At 42.0% G+C, this 19,712-nt stretch overlaps 2 protein-coding genes across 6 annotated transcripts in view; one reads left to right on the forward strand and one right to left on the reverse strand.

The window, feature by feature from the left end:
• snx29 (sorting nexin 29) overlaps positions 1-19,712 on the forward strand; it is a 176,470-nt gene that overhangs the window by 34,178 nt on the left and 122,580 nt on the right. The window lies entirely within an intron of this gene.
• LOC307143743 (uncharacterized protein) lies at positions 79-3,639 on the reverse strand (the record flags this gene model as incomplete). Its single annotated transcript, XM_079845504.1, has 2 exons — positions 3,472-3,639; positions 79-3,235 (listed from the first exon to the last, which is right to left on the reverse strand). Exon 2 carries the CDS (start codon positions 3,037-3,039, stop codon positions 79-81), a length of 2,961 nt encoding a protein of 986 aa, XP_079701630.1. The 5' UTR covers positions 3,040-3,235; positions 3,472-3,639.

Below are 19,712 nucleotides of genomic sequence, written 5' to 3' on the forward strand. Positions count from 1 at the left end.
CACCTCGTAGGTAAGCAACTGACCCATAAGCAGACTCTGATGCATCACAAAAGACGTGAAGCTCGAGGGTGATGGCACTTACATCCACGGCCAGTGGGAAGTAACTCCGGGAGAGACTGACCATCGGGAGCTGAGGGAGCTCTTCTTCCCATTGTGTCTGACCATGTGGTGGGGCAGAAACCATGACTCCTCTGATGAGTCCGCCTCGCAGGGGTCAATCTTGGTGGCGTACCCAGCAATCTCCAGTTTCTTGATCTCCTCTTGGTAGGTAGATGCACGCAGTGGGTCTTGTACTAACCTCTTCTCTGTGTTTCGCAGGTTCTTCATCACAACTTCCTTTGAAACTTGCAGCTTGGGCATGTTTGGTACTCGTAGAAGGGGTGTAGCGTACCGATGCACTCCGTTTACCTCTACACGGATGGTCTCAGACTCTAAAAGGTCCACTGAGTACTTGTCCTGTCTGGATCTAGTCACCAATCTCTCACTTTTGAAAGGCAGTGTATCTAACTGCCACAACCGTTCAACTTGACTGAACAGCTCAACAGAAGGGGAGGAAACTGTGGTGAACAAGCACCGTGTGGAGGGAAGCTGTTGCTGTAGGTATTTTGCTGGACCCTGAAGTGTCCATCCGAGCTTAGTCTTGACTGCTGCAGGACCACCAGGGGGACCGAGATGCACTGGCTCAATCGGAACGATCAGATCAGCATTATCCGATCCAATCAGGAGGGTTGGTTGAGCTCCATCGATAGCTGGGATTGCCAGACCTCGTAGATGTCGATATCTTCTCTGGAGCTGGGTAACTGGGCAGCTGTACTGTGAGAGGCCTAGGTGTTCACCTGTGAATGCGCCTTGAATGGAGAACCTCTTTGTTGGTTGGGAAGCTGGAGTGATCGTAAAGGACACACGTGAGCCTGACAGTATCTTGATGTCTTGTCGGATAGTACGGAGTGTGAGGTCTTCTGCTTGGCCCTGTACTCCCAGGCGGCGTGCTGCAGACGAAAGCAGGATGGTTCTCTCAGAGCCATCGTCCAGCACTGCATACGTGTCGAGCACTTTATCCTGGTATTGCAAATTGACTCTTACAATCTTTAACAGCACATGGCTATCTCTATTTGGCTGATCCAGGTAGTGAGTCTCTGCTGCCGATGTGATGGTGGGCTCGTTCTCACTCCTCTGGTTGACCTCGTGAAGAATGGAAAGGTGTTTCGACTTACAAAGGCGACACGGCTTCTTGAGGTCACAGGCAGAGGCTAGGTGAGATCGTCCGCATCTCCAGCACCTTCTCTTGACTTTAATCCAGTCCACCATCTCTGCTTTAGTAAGCTTAGCGAAACTCTCACATTGGCTGAGGTAGTGTTCTGCCTCGCAGTAAGGGCAATATATCTTACCCTTCCCTTGGATTCGGTTAGAATGAGCTGCTTGGGAGGGTGTGTCGAATGGATGGTTACTGGAACTACCTGTCCCATGCATAACAGTAGTAATCTTAACCTTGGATTTCTGCTGCTTGAATTCTCTCTTATCCTTCTCACTGTGAGCTTGAAGTGAAGGCTCAATGTCCAGGCATCTGACCTCTGCCTTCAGCCACTCTGAAAAGTCAGTGAGCGTTAGCTTCAGTTTATCCGGGTCCTTCCTATACTGTTGACGACGAAATCTGTCTTGCTGGTGTTTGGGGAGCCTGCTTAGAAGGCGCTTCACGTTGGATCCGCAGTGGAGTTCCTCATGGCCTTCGCCTCTGAGAGCTTTCAGCATCCCAACAAGCGACTGCACTCTGATGGAGAACTCATCAAGAGCTCTATCATCACGGATGGGGGGTAGGCATTCCATGTCCTCTATCTCCTTCAGCACAAACTGATATGGTCGTCCATAGCGTTCATCCAGTGATTTTAGAGCTTCAGAGTAGGGCATATTAGATTCTGCATGAGCTAGCACAAGGCGATGTGCAGGTGGCACCTTGACATGCTTCAGCAAGATGGCATACTTGTAATGCTCGGACTGAGAAGGATGAAGGAGTGTGCTAAGGGAAAGGCGTAGCTCCACATATTGAGCTCTATCCTCCTTGTTGAAGTCAGGAAATGTTGGGCCTTCTATATTGGGGGGTACATGCTGATACCCGTAGGAGGGATAATGGGCCAACATGGCTGGGTTCCCTTGGTAGAAGGATTGGGGTACATAAGGAGGCTGATGTATGGACTGGTGCACAGGTGAAGGCATAATCTGATCGAGAGCTGGATTTACATGTAGCGATCTGGGAGGGGCAACATGTGGAAGATAGATTTGAGGCTCAGGTAGCACCAGATGTGTATTTCCCAACTGAGATTCCCTAACTTTCTCATGTTGGTTGCCGAGTGTGGCTGCGTTGGGCTTAAAAATACCTGATATGGGGTAGGATGAGAGTGAGCCATATGATGAGGCACCTGCTGACTGCTGTAGGCCCTGGGATGGCCCTTTGTGTGGTTCATGTTCAGTATCTTGCTTGATAGCTTGAACATCATAGCGTGGATCGAGCGTGTGCGGAGGGGGTTGAATGACTCGGCTGAGAGGTGGAGGAAGTGTCATTTGTTCTAGCTGGTGGGTTAACTCTGCAGCTACACTTGGGTGATCCTCAGTTCTGTGGTGGTGAGGAGGAGTAAGGACTGGGAAAGGCTGTGGTTCACCTCCTCTGTCTGTATAGAGTTGGCGTACAGGGGTCTGATGCCGTGATGACCTCCTTGACCACTGAGCTGAGGTCTGAGGGGAATGGTGCTGCAGGAAAAGCTCCAGAAGCTCTGTTTGTTTCTTGGCCGTTTCACTCTGTTGCCGCGCTGTCTCCAAAGCCTGATGAACAATGGCTTCATTTGCAGTCTGCATTGGTGGCATTGAGGATATGCTTTTAGCAGGACTGAGTAGCTCCCTCTCCTCTTCGTGCCTGTGCATCTGTGCTAAGCTATTCTGATCTGTATATTCAACTAAAAAATCATCCAGATATCTTGGGCGTTGCACTGAGCGTTTGGGGCGCACAGGTGAAACAGGTAGGCTGATTCCTTCCTTTCTGGTTGCCATATCATTGACTCTATCCGGCTCGAAGGACCATAAATTGTAATGGGGCTCTACTGGTTATGAAAATTAGTCACCAATATGGGGTGTCTAGTCAGGACACGGAAGGCAGGGATATTCATTGAAGGGTTTAATATATATCATTTGAAATACAGATGCACAGGCACTATTCTCTTTGGTGCTTTACAGTGTAAGTATGGTTCTAAAGGAAAGGAATAAACATAGATATTAACTATCATAAGCACAATTGAAGCTAATAACTCTCCTTAGCTACTTAAATAAACAGTGCTAAACATGTCCTGAAATGTAAACTACAATAAGAATAGCATACAAGCTACACATACAGTACAACAGAGATAAAGGCTGTCACTGACTGTAAACTCAACCATAAATTACTTATATTAACTTATCTATATATGTGATATAATTATAACTTACTTGTGGTCACTGACGCACACGAACACAACCTGAAGCTTAACTTATAAAGTGAAACTAAACTGACGGCCGTTCTCTGCAAGCCAGGACATGTCGCAACATGTCGGAAAGGGGGCGTGGTCTGGGCGAACACTCGCTGTACATGCTCCGTACCGATTCACATCACTTGAGCCTTTTGCACAGTATGCCTATAACGGAGTTTCTAAGCTACTTTAGTGACTTTACTTTAGTCACAGCTTCTGTCTGAGTTTTCGTTTGTCAAAATATATCAGGCATTAGTTCAACATAATACACATCTGATGGTCGAAACTCGCTTTAATGTTCAAACTGGCAGGGCTTAAACCACATACAAATGACAAAGCTTTGTGAGGACGCAGGTGAAAGAGGTCTGCCTTCAGGGCGCGCGCGTTTTCAGAGACGCGACACGGCTCGGCTCTGTGTCACTGAAAAAAGCTAAGCACTGAACGGAGAAGTTTTCCGTATTGTTGTTTTTGAATAGTTAACAGTCGCTTTAAATGTTGAAGCTGGCAAGCCTTTAAACGCATTTACTTGACAAACTTTATGAGCACGAAAGTGAAAGCAGCTTTGGGGCTTGCGCGCGCCGTCTGTGTGTGTGTGTTTGTGTGTGTGTCAGCGCGTAGGCTATAAGAACAGCAATTAACTGACCTGTATAAACTGTGTAAAACATGCAGTTACTATAGTGATTCTGGGTATCTATAAACACCGATAACTGCTCCTGCATCTCTCTGAGTGCCTTCAAACTGCACTTGATGTGACTGACGGGGCGTGAAAACCGAAATAACCGACATGGGAAAAATACGTCGGTTAGAGGTTCTGAATGTCGGTTTCGGTTATTTTTCGATTAATCGTACAGCCCTACTAGAGACTAACCAAAACAAGGTCTCACATAGGCAGACTATCAGCCTAAAGTCTAGTCCACTTTACATTTTAATCTTGCTAAATACCACCTACTTAGACAGAAAGCAGCTATCTGACATGAAGCACTGTTTATTTCCCCCCCTGTAGTTTAGGGGTGAGAAAATCGGTAATTAGTGATACCACAGTTTTCATCTTACTAACTTGGTACTTGAAACAAAAATAATAATTTGATACCACAAATTTTACAGGCGTTGAGGTTGCCAAACAACAATATTTGTGGACATAAGTAACTTTATCTAGATTTTTGTATGTTCAATTGCTGGTTTCCCAGAGATGTACCATGATCCTGAAGAGAGATCCACCAATTAGAGGAGTTTCAAGCGAAAAATGTAAGCGCAGTGTTATGAAGACTAGACGGTAACATTAGATGGCTAATGTTAGCATTAATTAACATGAAATGTTGTGTTAGAGCATTAAGGTTGGCTGTGTTTTCAGAAAAAAACATTAAAACGATTAATAACCTCTAGCTGATTCTAATACACTATCTTTCAAAAGTTTGTGTTTAAAATGTTTAATGTTTTTTGAAAGTGGTCTCTTATGCACATCGACATTTTATTTGAACAAAAATACAGTAAAAACAGTAATATTATGAAATGTTATTAAAATTTAAAATAACTTGTATTTTAATACATTTAAATTTTGTATTTATTTCTGTGATGGCAAAGCTGAATTTTCATCAGCCATTACTCCAGTCTTCAGTGTCACTTGATCCTTCAGAAATCTGATTTGCTGTTCAAGAAACATTTCTTATTATTATAAATGTTGAAAACAGTTCATAACTATTACTGTTAATACATGAAACCATGATTTTTCAGGATTTGATCAATTCAATGCACCCCTCCTTATTGAATACAATTATTAATTATTGATATATAATTATGTATATGTATGTATATGTATATGTATGTATGTATATATATATGTATATATTTTTATATATGTGTATATATTACCCCAAACTTTTGAACAGTAATGTACATAATTTGTAGTCCTTGAGTAGTTCACTCAGTCTTTTATAATTATAAAGTCTTTACCTTTTTAAAACTTTTCAAATACTTTCTTCGTTGCCAAATCAAATGTGGAGATGAATCTTGTGGATTTATTTGGTTTTATAGTCTTAAGGCTTATAACTCTTCATTGAAGAATTTTCTTAAGCACCTATGGAGAAAATCAATAAGAAAAATACATAAAAGCTCTGCGGCTGAGACTAACTAAAGAATGAGATGCGTTAACATTGTTACAGTTATCCTCAAAGTCATCAGAAACCTTCAAGTGTTTCATGTATTAATTCACTTCAAGTATGAGCAACAAATTTATTGCAATTGCTTAAAGGATTAGTTCACTTTAAATTGAAAATTACTCCATGATTTACTCACCCTCAAGTCATCCTAGGTGTATATGACTTTCTTCTTTCTGATGAACACACTCAGAGTTATATTAATAAATATCCTGAAGCTTTCACGCTTAATAATAATGGCAGTGAACAGGGCTCACGAGTTTGAAGCTCAAAAAAGTGCATCCATCCATTGGATGGGGTTAATAAAAGTCTTTTGAAGCAAATCAGTGGGGTTTTGTAAGAAAAATATCCATATTTAAAACTTTATAAAGTAAAATATCTAGCTGTCGCCAGACCACCTTCCGTATTCAACTCACGCAGAAAGTGTAACGGCTTTAGCAGTTCAAAACGCTTGCGCTAGACCCTATTCATACGTCACACCAGTTACACTTTTTAAGTTCAATACAGAAGACGGTCTGGTGGAAACTAGATATTTTTCTTTATAAAATTTTAAATATTGATATTTTTCTTACAAACGATTGTGTGGAGTACGTTTATGATGGATGCATACAATTTTTAGCTTCAAACTCGATGGACCCCGTCACTGCCATTATACAGCATGGAAGTGTCAGGATATTTATTACAGTTTTTCTCATTCGCTTTGTTACATTTCTCAGATCATCATTGTGTCACTTTTGCACATCAAAAAAGCTTTTTCTCATTTCTTTGAACAAGTTGCAAATGCTTTGGTACATCCATGCAAATTATTATGTACAATTCTCTGGTGTTTTCTTCATCATCAATTGCTTCTGTCATGTTGACCAAAAGGTATTATAATGGGTCTCTGTTGAAAAGTCTCACCCCCACAACATTTAGGCATTAGTTCATAGCATAAGTCTTTACATGCAAAATGGTTGAACAAGTTGTCATATGTCAAGCATATTTCTAAACATTTCCATTATACTTTTTGGACCCACTTTATTTTAGGTGGCCTTAACTACTATGCACTTACATTTAAATTAATAATTTGATACAATGCACTTATTGTGTACATACGGTACATGTTTTTACATTGTACTTACATTTAAAAAATTACCTGCATGTAATTACATCTGTAATTAATTTCTGTAATTACATTTATAATTTCACTGTTGTCACTTCCCTTACACCAAACCCTACCCTTAAACTTACCCATACCACCACACCTGTCCCTAACTTTACCCGTATCCCACCTCAATATCAGCTAAAGTGTTTTGCAAAACAATATGAACACAATAAGTACATTGTACTTATTGTATGATGTAAGTAAATAGTAGTTAAGGCCACCTAATATAAAGTGGGGCCGACTTTTTTTCTGAAGATATTTGTTGTGATGTGGATGAGAATTTGTGGCCCAACAGACAGGAATGTCAGGAGGTGTAGGAAGACTGCACTGTAATTCCTACAGCACTGCATGTACAGTTTTCCCTAAGGAGATTGTCCTATGTTCACATTTCTACTTTAGTTTTTTTTTCTTTGTGCTATGCAGTGCTGTCTTTTCCTTTTCTGTATCGCAATGACATGGTCTGTCAACAAATTACAGTACAAACAGAATCTTTTCCAGTTTCTTGCAATCAAACTTCCACATACACGAAGGTCTACAATTTACAATAATTATCATCAAACTTTAGCCATAATTTACATCAGAACATCCCTTCAGAGTACGCTGTTATATTGACAACATGACTAAGCAATTTGACTGTCTTATCCGCACACAATGACACAAGGTCATTCTGATGGCACTGACATGTTCATTGACACAGATATTTAGTTTTGAGAGATGAACTAAGGATTTTGAGCAAGAGACTGGCTTTTGCCGGTAATCTATGGTGTTTTGCTGTTTGTATGAATTGTTTTGAGAAATGCACTTGCTGTTTTGCAAATGTCAAGGATGATTCGAGAAATGTACCAAAGCGACTGAGAAAAACTGTAATATAACTCAGATTGCGTTCATCAGAAAGAAAAAAAGTCATATACACCTAGGATGGCTGGAGGGTGAGTAAATCATGGGTTAATATTAATTTTAAAGTGAACTAATCCTTAAAGTAAAGCATGGTTTTCTAACAAAAGTCTTTTCCGTTTCTTCCTGTCTTGGAGTCTTGCAAACTGAAAAGTTGAGATTCCAGTCAGTTTTTCTGACTGAAACCTAATCTGTCCCAGTCGATAGCGACTAAAAATAAGGTGTGGAAATGCTCGGTACGGCTGTGCGCTCAGAGGAAGCACCTGTGAGCCGTGCTCTTGGGCTTAGCTCCATTGATTCATCCTGGCTCAGTGGTCAGTATTTAAGAAGCGGGATCCATGCAGCAAGAGGCCAAAACACTCTCACACTCCTGTCAACACAAACCTCTCCCACGCCATCACATCCAGGTTTAACCAGACGAGCAGAAACAGACGAAGGGATGGTCATGGCAGCGTCTGACAGTCAGAATAATACTTTACCGAACACTGCGGAGCTGCCAGGGTTTTTGTCTTCCTGAAGTGCTGCTGGATTATTGGAAGAGACATCTTGCTTTTGTGAGCATTTCATCAGCTCTAATGTAGTGGTTCCTCAGGGGGATAATGTGGGGAGTGAATGAACAAATTAATTTAGCTCAGTAGGAGGACAGCGGCCGAGAGCAGGAGGCAGGCTTGTCAGTATGACGCTGTGTCAAAGAGAGTATTATGGGGGAGAAAACCACACTCCGTATCATGCTGGTGACATCTGCACCGTGCCTGGATGGTGCATCCCTCCACTTGCTTTTCATCAGCCTGTTTAGGCAAACTGACGCTGAGTTGGCCTTGTTTACAAGTCAATTGAGTAATGTATCTGAAAGCACCCGCTGCCTGCCGACCCTTTCGCATTTAGTCTACGCGTCACTTTGAGACTGCACTCTTTTGATTCACATTGAAATGTATTTGACCTCCATTGTGGCTGTAATCACCACATTCTTTGTAACACTTAAGATAGCAGCAGCTGCTGCATAATGCCGGTTCTGTGTTTGACATTTTATTTACCTGTAGCCTTAGGGAGATGGAAATGGGTTTTGTGAAGGGCATCTAGACGGCTGTCATGCATAGTCATGTCCATGCCCTTTTTTACATTTGCAGTGCTGAAGGAAAATCTGTAGAATTCTGCAAAATATATTTTATGCATTCAACATGTTTGATAGAAGTTTTTGAGGCACCACGTACCTCTAGAACAGGGATTCCCAACCTTTTTTTTTGTGTCAGCCGAACACTTGAAGTAAATATTCCTTCCTGAGATTTTAAGTTAATACATCAATAATTTAACAACACATTCACGGTTCAACATCTTCATGATTATGGTCACATGACATGCAGGTAAACCATAAAAATAGTTCTTCATCTTGAGAAAGGGGTTTATTTTAAGGCAGCGGCTATTTGCACTAAGTGTTGATAGCAACTAGATTCTATTTACACTCAGTGAAAATAGCATATTTTCTTAATGATAATTGCTATTTACACTAAGTGTTAATAGCAACTAGATTCTATTTACACTCAGTGTAAATATCATCTATCACTAAGAAAATGTTATTTTCACTAAGTGCAAATTACTGTAGATGCTATTTACTAAGTGAAATAGCATACTAAGTTGATATATTCTATTTACACCATATAGTGGTTCTTTGCAATATGTGTAATAACATGTAATTTATATTTTGTTTTTTTACAGATACATACTATTTGCACCTCTGTATTGTTGTACATTAACAGGATGCAATAATAACATAGAGATTATGTAAAGATTATATTTATTAAAATTATTAAATGGTGTCCCCCTAAATGGGACAATAAAAGCCCTCCCTACACCTACCCCTAACCCTACCCAATAAATGCTTTTATTATTATTAAACATTTCGTTAGGCACTTTATTTCCACTTTCAGAACATTTTCTTAATTTTTATTGAAAGTAAATACATTTCTGGTGTGATTTGTGATGAGAAAAGAGATAAGAATACTCTGCAAAAGGCGGATTCGAACCCAGTCAAGCGCATCAAAATCAAGATCCATTAGCCATACGCTTTACTGTTTGCGCCACTGAAGACGTTGACATCTAAGCACTATTTTAAATCTTGTTTGTCCCAACCAGGCATTATTAGGCAGAGCTAGTGCGAATAGCACTTGCCAACAAGGCACGCTATTTGCACTTGGTGTGAATAGACACTCCGTTATTTTAATAGTTATTTATTTAAAGCAGCACTAGGTAACTTTTGCTCTCGGGCTCCCCCTACAGTTGTGAAACAGTATTGTCCTCTACTACTGTCGTAAACTGTCATTCTACATCAGCGGATGCATCGCACGTGCATTTGTTGACATGACAACTATGATAGCCCTGAACACTGCAGGAGTTCACATGCAGGTGTTCTGCTTGCGTCGCGTGTGAAATGTCTTCATCCCAGGTACAGTGGCATATGTTTCAGCATGTCATATGAATATAATTTCATGGGTTTTATTTTTTTCAAACGCTAAATGATCGCGATGCTCACGTTTACAAGCCAGCGTCATTATAGTAGCCTAGTCTATTGGTTCCCATTTTACAGAATCTATATGATACTTCTGCTGCGTTCCAGGCAGGTTTTTGAGCCCGTAAATTACAACTTCAAACCACGACTCACGACTTTGTAGTGTTCCAGGCAAAGTCACGCCAAACTGCCTGAGCGCAAGGAATTGTGTGGTAGTTTGATGTAAACAAAGCATGTCGGACCTTATGGGGTGTATGCTCATTTACAATCATTTCTAGCGCCAAAGGTGCTTACTCCTTGCTTATTTATTTGAGGCAAACGGAGGAGAAAAACAGCGCAGACGGCAAGAAAAGCTGTTATACCTTTTATTTTACGTTATTTGTATATTTGTTTCATAAACACCGCATCCGTAGGGGGCTGCTTCGCGGGCTATGTGACGTCAAAACTCGTGTACATCGATCTAGTACGAGTTCACGGGTGGGAAGACACGGGTTTGACTGCCGTTCCAGTGCACTTTCACGGGTAGAAGGTTGGAAAAACACGGGTTACGGGTTGCCTGGAACGCGGCATTCAATTCAATGTTTGAGTGGTAGGTAATAACCATATATCGTCAATATTATAATATCAAGCTACCCTAGATGAATCTGCAAATTTGAAAAATCGATTTGCATTATAGCTTGAGGAAAGACAAATAAACCAATATCACAGACATGTTAGGTGTCCTAAAATATGATTTTGTATGTATTACGTATTTACTTGCAAGAATGTAGCCCCTCCTCCTTCAGCTCACGCCAACGAGCAAACGCTGCCCAATGTTGATCCTCGTCCTGCCTTTAATCCCATCACTTTCTCGTTTCCTCTTTTTGCTTTCCTCCGACAAAACCTTTGCTTTCTTATTTTTCTGTGCTGCTTCGGCCATGACTATAACATTTGGCAAACAATTATAGTTTTTCTCGCACGTCCGAATTTAAGGAAGTGGGGGTGGTGGTGGAAGTGACGTATATGCCGTAAAGCAGTCGAATTTTGTAGTTCTTTTTTTTCTCGGGTTACTACCCGAAACCCGAAGTTTAAAAGTACGATTAAAAACGATACAGACCCCGTCAGGCTATGGCAGACGTGTCATTCAACCTATTGTAAGTCGATGTATCATCACAAGAGTTTTGAAAATATATTATGAAGGTTGAAAAGTTACCTAGTGCTGCTTTAATTATTAGCTTTTCATAAACTCATGAACCTCCTGCAGTTCCTCACAAACCCCAGTTTGAGAACCCCTGCTCTAACTGTTGTTCCAGGAGATTCAGACCTGTAAAATATTTTTAACAAAAGTAAAGTCACTTCTTTTCAGATTATTAATGTATTCGTTATCGCTTAATTTGGAGGGTATATTTGTTCATTGGGTAATTTAATTAAGATCTACCGTGACTCTTAATTATTAGAATAGTTACCAATAGCCTGGTCCTACCAGACTCTCGTTCATTTCATTTGTACAGGGAGTCTGGCCACTCTCCATTGACAAGCGTTAACTTCCTTGAAAGCGGGTACTCTGTTGAAGTTTAAAACTATTGGATCTGCCCAGAGCCACTCTGAATCTGCCATAACAATCGCTAACGTTTGGTCGTGACGTATGTCATCTCAAACTAGCGTACGACGACATCAACGTCATCGTTCTCAGCCACTCCCTCTGTTCGCTGATTGGACCAGTTAAAATAGCTAAAAAACCCGAAGTTTAAAAGTACGATTAAAAACGATACAGACCCCGTCAGGCTATGGCAGACGTGTCATTCAACCTATTGTAAGTCGATGTATCATCACAAGAGTTTTGAAAATATATTATGAAGGTTGAAAAGTTACCTAGTGCTGCTTTAATTATTAGCTTTTCATAAACTCATGAACCTCCTGCAGTTCCTCACAAACCCCAGTTTGAGAACCCCTGCTCTAACTGTTGTTCCAGGAGATTCAGACCTGTAAAATATTTTTAACAAAAGTAAAGTCACTTCTTTTCAGATTATTAATGTATTCGTTATCGCTTAATTTGGAGGGTATATTTGTTCATTGGGTAATTTAATTAAGATCTACCGTGACTCTTAATTATTAGAATAGTTACCAATAGCCTGGTCCTACCAGACTCTCGTTCATTTCATTTGTACAGGGAGTCTGGCCACTCTCCATTGACAAGCGTTAACTTCCTTGAAAGCGGGTACTCTGTTGAAGTTTAAAACTATTGGATCTGCCCAGAGCCACTCTGAATCTGCCATAACAATCGCTAACGTTTGGTCGTGACGTATGTCATCTCAAACTAGCGTACGACGACATCAACGTCATCGTTCTCAGCCACTCCCTCTGTTCGCTGATTGGACCGGTTAAAATAGCTAAAAAACCCGAAGTTTAAAAGTACGATTAAAAACGATACAGACCCCGTCAGGCTATGGCAGACGTGTCATTCAACCTATTGTAAGTCGATGTATCATCACAAGAGTTTTGAAAATATATTATGAAGGTTGAAAAGTTACCTAGTGCTGCTTTAATTATTAGCTTTTCATAAACTCATGAACCTCCTGCAGTTCCTCACAAACCCCAGTTTGAGAACCCCTGCTCTAACTGTTGTTCCAGGAGATTCAGACCTGTAAAATATTTTTAACAAAAGTAAAGTCACTTCTTTTCAGATTATTAATGTATTCGTTATCGCTTAATTTGGAGGGTATATTTGTTCATTGGGTAATTTAATTAAGATCTACCGTGACTCTTAATTATTAGAATAGTTACCAATAGCCTGGTCCTACCAGACTCTCGTTCATTTCATTTGTACAGGGAGTCTGGCCACTCTCCATTGACAAGCGTTAACTTCCTTGAAAGCGGGTACTCTGTTGAAGTTTAAAACTATTGGATCTGCCCAGAGCCACTCTGAATCTGCCATAACAATCGCTAACGTTTGGTCGTGACGTATGTCATCTCAAACTAGCGTACGACGACATCAACGTCATCGTTCTCAGCCACTCCCTCTGTTCGCTGATTGGACCGGTTAAAATTTGACCGGAGAAAACGTTTCGGTTACTAACGTAACCTCGGTTCCCTAAGAAGAGGGAACGAGTATTGTGTTTTGCTAAAACGCTAGGGGGAATTCCTTTCCTCGAGATATTGAAGCAAATTTTTATCCAAAAATACCTTTTATACGCAGTGCAGCTGCACAACTCTCAGCAGGAAGCAGCTACGTGCTGATTGGCTGTGCCGCTGCAACTGCAGCAACCTATAGCGAGACCGCGGGGCGGGATGGACCAATCAGGTCCTTCCAAATTCCCGCCACAAGGGGCAACAGAATTTGCATAGCCAAGGGTATGTAAGACCCACTCTCGCAAGGTTAGTCAGATTAATCGACTGAAGCGACTCCTGAGCAAGTGAGCAAGCACGGCAAGCAAAACGCAATACTCGTTCCCTCTTCTTAGGGAACCGAGGTTACGTTAGTAACCGAAACGTTCCCTTACAAGAGTACTCTCGTATTGCGTTTTGCTAAAATGCTAGGGGGAGCAATACAAAATGCTGTGCTTGCTTAACGGCTCTAAAGCCGACGACACCAAACCCAGACCAACCTAGGTGGGCCCGTAATATGATATCAATAATTCAGAATGAGCCAGACCTGAGTCGGGCCCTAATGAGAATGAACACGATATACGTGCAATAATAAGAATAGACCAGACATAGTCGGGTCAGGAATAATGAGTGGCCAGATAATTCGAGCCGTATAAGGAATATGCTTATGACTTATACAATATTCAACCCAGGCCGGACTTATCGAGCCTTAAGGGGTTAAATCTGTTTACACAGCAAGAAGCCCAGCTTGTAAAGCCGGAACATCTAAATGATAGAATCTGATAAAAGTGGACGGGGAGGCCCAGCCTGCCGCTGCACAGATATCATTCAGAGAAATGCCAGTAGACCAAGCCCACAAAGAGGCCATGCCTCTAGTAGAATGGGCTTTAATGCCTAAGGGGCAGCTGAGATCTTTAGACTCATAGGCCAGTGAGATAGCATCCACTATCCAACGTGACAAGGTCTGCTTTGTAACCGCGTACCCTCGGGTGCGGCCGCCAAAGCATACAAAGAGCTGTTCAGTTTGCCTGTAAGCAGCGGAACGCTCTATGTATATTCTCAGCGCTCTGACAGGACAGAGCAAATTAGCATCTACTTCATCTAACTGTGATGAAAGTGCCGAAAGTGAAATGACCTGTGCTCTGAACGGAGTTGAAAGCACTTTAGGTACATATCCATGTCTTGGTTTGAGGATGACTTTGGAGTCGTTTGGCCCAAATTCCAGACACGAGGCGCTCACAGAGAGCGCATGCAGATCACCCACTCGCTTAACTGATGCGATCGCTAGCAGAAAAGCGGTTTTTAGTGACAGGAGCTTTAAGCTCACCGAATGCAGAGGCTCAAATGCAGAGCTCTTCATGGCATCCAGGATCGTGGACAGGTCCCATATAGGAACTGAAGGGGGGCGAGGTGGGTGAAGCCTTCTAGCCCCTTTAAGGAAGCGAACAATTAGATCGTTCTTTCCTAGTGACAGTCCGTTCACTTGAATGTGATACACTGCTATAGCAGCCACATAAACTTTGAGCGTGGAGGGGGAGCGACCCGCGTCCAGAAGCTCTTGTAAAAATGTAAGCACCTCTGACACTGCACAATCATGTGGGGTCAGACTTCGCGCTTTACACCAGTCTGAAAAGACTGACCATTTGCCTGAATAGAGCCGCCTAGTCGTGGGGGCTCTAGCTTCAGTAATAGTATTCATTACGCTTTCAGAAAGGTTCTCATGTACCCGTTGATGGGCCAAACATGAAGCGCCCACAGATCGGGACGGGGATGCCAGATCTGCCGTTCCGCCTGCATGAGGAGGTCTCTCCTCAGCGGGATCGGCCACGGAGCTGTATCTGACATCTGACTCAGCAGTGAGAACCAAGGTTGATTTCTCCAAAGCGGGGCTATTAGAAGCACCGCGCATTTGCTCTCCCTGATCCTCTCTATGACCTGAGGTAACATTGAGATTGGGGGAAAAGCATAAAGAGGAAGGTTGGGCCATTCGTTGGCCAACGCATCTTTGTGCTTGGAGAAATATATTCGGCATTGAGCATTGTCTTGTGAGGCGAAAAGATCCACTTTTGCCTCTCCAAACTTGCCCCAAACTGTCTGAATTATATTTGGGTGAAGAGACCACTCTGCAGGGGACACTTTGCCCCTGGACAGCATGTCCGGACCCAAATTCAGAATGCCTGGCACGTGAGTCGCTCTCAGCGAGCTCAGATTGTGCTCTGCCCATATTAGGGCTTCTTCCGCCATTGAGTGCAGATCGATAGATCTCAGACCGCCTTGGCGATTTATATAGGCTACCACCGACCTGCTGTCCGTTCGGATCAGGACATGGTGGTGTTTTATGTACGGAAGGAAAGCTCTTAGCGATATCGTGACCGCTTTCATCTCTAGACAGTTTATATGAAGGCTTTTCTCCGAGTCTGACCAGAGACCGGAGATCGGCCTGCCCTCGTGAAGGGCTCCCCAACCTAGGTTGGATGCATCTGTCGAGATAACTTTCCACTTCGTAACAGTGCCCAAACTCACGGCCGTCTTGTACCAGACGGGATTTTTCCAAGGAGCCAGAGCTAACACACAGCTGTGGTCTACCTTGATTCGTAATCGGCCCGAAAGCCATGCGTGAGCTGGAACGTGGCGATTCAGCCAGCGCTGTAGGGGGCGCATGAGCAACAGACCCAGTCTGAGAACTGCCGCCGCCGAGGCCATGAGACCCAACATCCTCTGAAAGTGTTTGAGAGGAATGTGTGCACCGGACCTGAGGGAAACCGCTCGGTTCCGAACAGAGAGCGCGCGCTGTGACGTCAGCCGCGCGCTCATCTGCAGTGAGTCCAATACTGTTCCCAGAAACGAAACTTTCTGTGTGGGAGACAATGAACTCTTTGCCACGTTGATTCTGAGTCCCAAGCATTGTAAATGGTTGAGAAGCCAAGATCTGTGGTTTAATAACTGTATCTCTGACTGAGCTATTATGAGCCAGTCGTCGAGATAGTTGAGAATTCTCATTCCCCGAAGCCTCAGCGGGGTTAGCGCCGCTTCCATGCACTTTGTAAACGTGCGGGGGGCTAGAGATAGACCAAAAGGTAGCACCTTGTATTGGTAAGCTTTCCCCTCGAAGGCGAATCTCAAGAATGGCCTGTGATGGGGGCTATTTGTATGTGGAAATAGGCATCCTCTAGATCCACAGTGAAAAACCAATCTCCCGGGCGAATGTGCGCGAGGATTTGTTTCATTCTCAACATTCTGAACGGGCGCTTCATAAGGGCTTTGTTCAGATGTCTGAGATCTAGGATGGGTCTTAGACCACCGTCCTTTTTTGGTACAAGGAAGTAAGGGCTGTAAAAGCCCGACTCGCTCTGTGAGGGGTGTACGGCTTCTACCACTCCCTTTATTAACAGTTTTGAATTTGGCTATGCAAATTCTGTTGCCCCTTGTGGCAGGAATTTGGAAGGACCTGATTGGTCCGTCCCGCCCCACGGTCTCGCTATAGGTTGCTGCAGTTGCAGCGGCACAGCCAATCAGCACACAGCTGCTTCCTGCTGAGAGTTGTGCAGCTGCACTGCGTATAAAAGGTATTTTTGGATAAAAATTTGCTTCAATATCTCGAGGAAAGGAATTCCCCCTAGCGTTTTAGCAAAACGCAATACGAGAGTACTCTCGTAAGGGAACCAGAGAATTTACTGCAATCCCAGACGGAGTACTGAAGAAAAATGAAAATTGAGCGTAAGTACGGAGGAAGTACGCCAGGCTAGTTACCAATTAAACTATTAAAATAAATGATGCCGCAATTTTCATGATGGAGCGGCTATTTTAATTAAACAGTATTATGCATACTTATAAGACTTGTAAGATATTTATAAGGTTAAGATTATAATTCTAATAATCATATATCATACATCAATATGATTTATAGAAAACTTTGTTGAATTGTATGAATATGGATGTTATAGTTCTGTGGAACTTTCTTCTGCTTTCATAAACAAAATACAATTAGCAATTATAGAATTTTATAGAATACATTATAAAATTTCATGAATGATGAGTGTTCTGTGGAACTTTTTGCAACCAGGGAGGTTGTATTGCATCTCAAGTGCTAAATCCTTTGTAGCTTACTCTTTTAATAGTTTTTCTATGATCCAATTTCCTTAATGGATTTACATTTAGGCAATTCATTACGAGTGTTTTTTAATAGAAAACATTCCTCTTCTGGGTCTGTGTAAGGGCGCATATGTGAAGCACATTACGGAAGTTATACTTTAATGTCACAAGTTTTTATTTTATTTTAAATGCTTTAACTTTAAATGCTTGAGCTCTTTAAAGTAGGATGGATTCTGATTGGCTGTCAATGTTTTATTGTTCATCAGCAAAAAAATAATTCTGAAAGTAATTCCAATGGTATTGTTTCACTGGTGTGGTGTGGGCTCTGCTGTTCTTTTATATTTAGAATGATTTTTAGAACTAAATCTTTGTTATATTTATAGTTACCGTTCTTGGTGTGGACGGGCCTTAACCGTGTCGCAAGCTGCAGATAGATCTAACAGAATGAGAACTGATGATTTGGAATCAGCTTTCGCAATCCATAGAGTTTTACTCACAGAGAGCAAGGCAGTTTCAGTTGAATAAATCCTGATTGAAGTTAAAAGGTTTAATTTAAACCAACAGAAACCACTGACGGTTAAGAACAGTGACCTTTTTGTGATATGGATAAATTATTTACACATTCCTATCTTTTTAGACTTGGGCAAATATTACTTTCAAGAGAATGCCATTGTGTCTGTCAAGTCAAGTCAAGTCAACTTTATTTATATAGCGCTTTTCACAAAGTAGATTGTTTCAAAGCAGCTTTACAGTGTTAAACAGGAAAATAATGCAGCATAATTTTATTCAGCCGCATAGCCACTCCGGAAAAAACGCTGATGTCATCAGCCCATCTCAACCATCACACAGCGACAGTGTGTGCTTTAGATCAATAATTCGATCAGTAATTTAGTTTAAATGGTTAATTTAGTTTATTATTTAGATTTATTTCGATGTTTATTTGAAAAATTTTGTGTCCCCAACTGAGCACGCCAAGCCAGAGGCAACAGTGGCAAGGAAACCAAAACCCCATCAGGTGACCTAATGGAGAAAAATAAACCTTGGGAGAAGCCAGGCTCAGTCGGGGTGCCAGTTCTCCTCTGGCCAATTAACAAACAGCGTATGATTATTATTATTATTCTGGCAGCTTTACAGCTCAGAGGTCATAATAGATCAGAATATTCGAGGGACCGGGGGCAACATGCTGGAGACGGGTTTATTGAGGATGATGTTGATTAAATAATTATTAAAGTGCAATATTCGAATGATCTGAGGCAACACGCCGGAGACGGGTTTATTGAGGATGACATATCGATTTAAGTATAATTTAATTGTAATATTCGAACAATCTCAGTCAACACGCCGGAGACATGTTTATTGAGATGCCGTGTCGATGAGGCAGTTGCAGGGGGAGTCTAATCACGGTCTCTGCAGACACTTCAGGGTCCTGTGTTGGTCTTCTCTGGGCGCAGGTCCACCATCTGATCTGGATACGGCCCGGATCCAGCTGACTGCAGTAAACCTCGGGATAAAACAGAGACTATCATTAGCGTAGATGCCATTCTTCTGATGATGTAACGAGTACATCAGGTGTTATGGGAAGTGTTCCCGGTTCCGGCTGACCTAGTTAATGCAGCCTAACAATCATTTCATTGAAAAAGTGTTTTATGTGTATGCCACAGTAAAGAGATGTGTTTTTAGTCTAGATTTAAACTGACAAGAGTGTGTCTGCTTCCCGAACAATGTTAGGAAGACTGTTCCAGAGTTTTGGAGCTAAATAGGAAAAGGATCGACCGCCTGCAGTTGATTTGGATATTCTCGGTATTATCAACTGGCCAGAATTTTGAGACCGCAGTAGACGTGATGGAGTATAATATGTTAAGAGCTCGCTCAAGTATTGGGGAGCTAAACCATTTAGTGCTTTGTAAGTAATAAGTAAGATTTTAAAATGTATGCGATGTTTAATAGGCAGCCAGTGCAGTGCATGTACAGGGTGAAGAGTAGCAGTCCTAGCACTGAGCCTTGTGGTACTCCATACTGAACTTGCGATCGGTGTGACATATCTTCATTTACTACTACAAACTGATAACGGTCGCATAGGTATGATTTAAACCATGATAATGCAATTCCACTAATACCTACATAATTTTCGAGTCTATTCAAAAGAATGTTGTGGTCGATAGTATCAAATGCAGCGCTAAGATCGAGTACCACTAATAGAGAGATACAGCCACGATCAGATGATAAGAGTAAATCATTTGTAACTCTGATGAGAGCAGTCTCAGTGCTATGATACGGTCTAAATCCTGACTGGAAATCCTCACAGATACAATTTCTTTCTAAAAAGGAACATAATTGTGAAGACACTGCCT

This window comes from Gobio gobio, assembly GCF_949357685.1.
Source record: "Gobio gobio genome assembly, chromosome: 20".
NCBI classification, from domain to species: Eukaryota; Metazoa; Chordata; class Actinopteri; order Cypriniformes; family Gobionidae; genus Gobio; species Gobio gobio.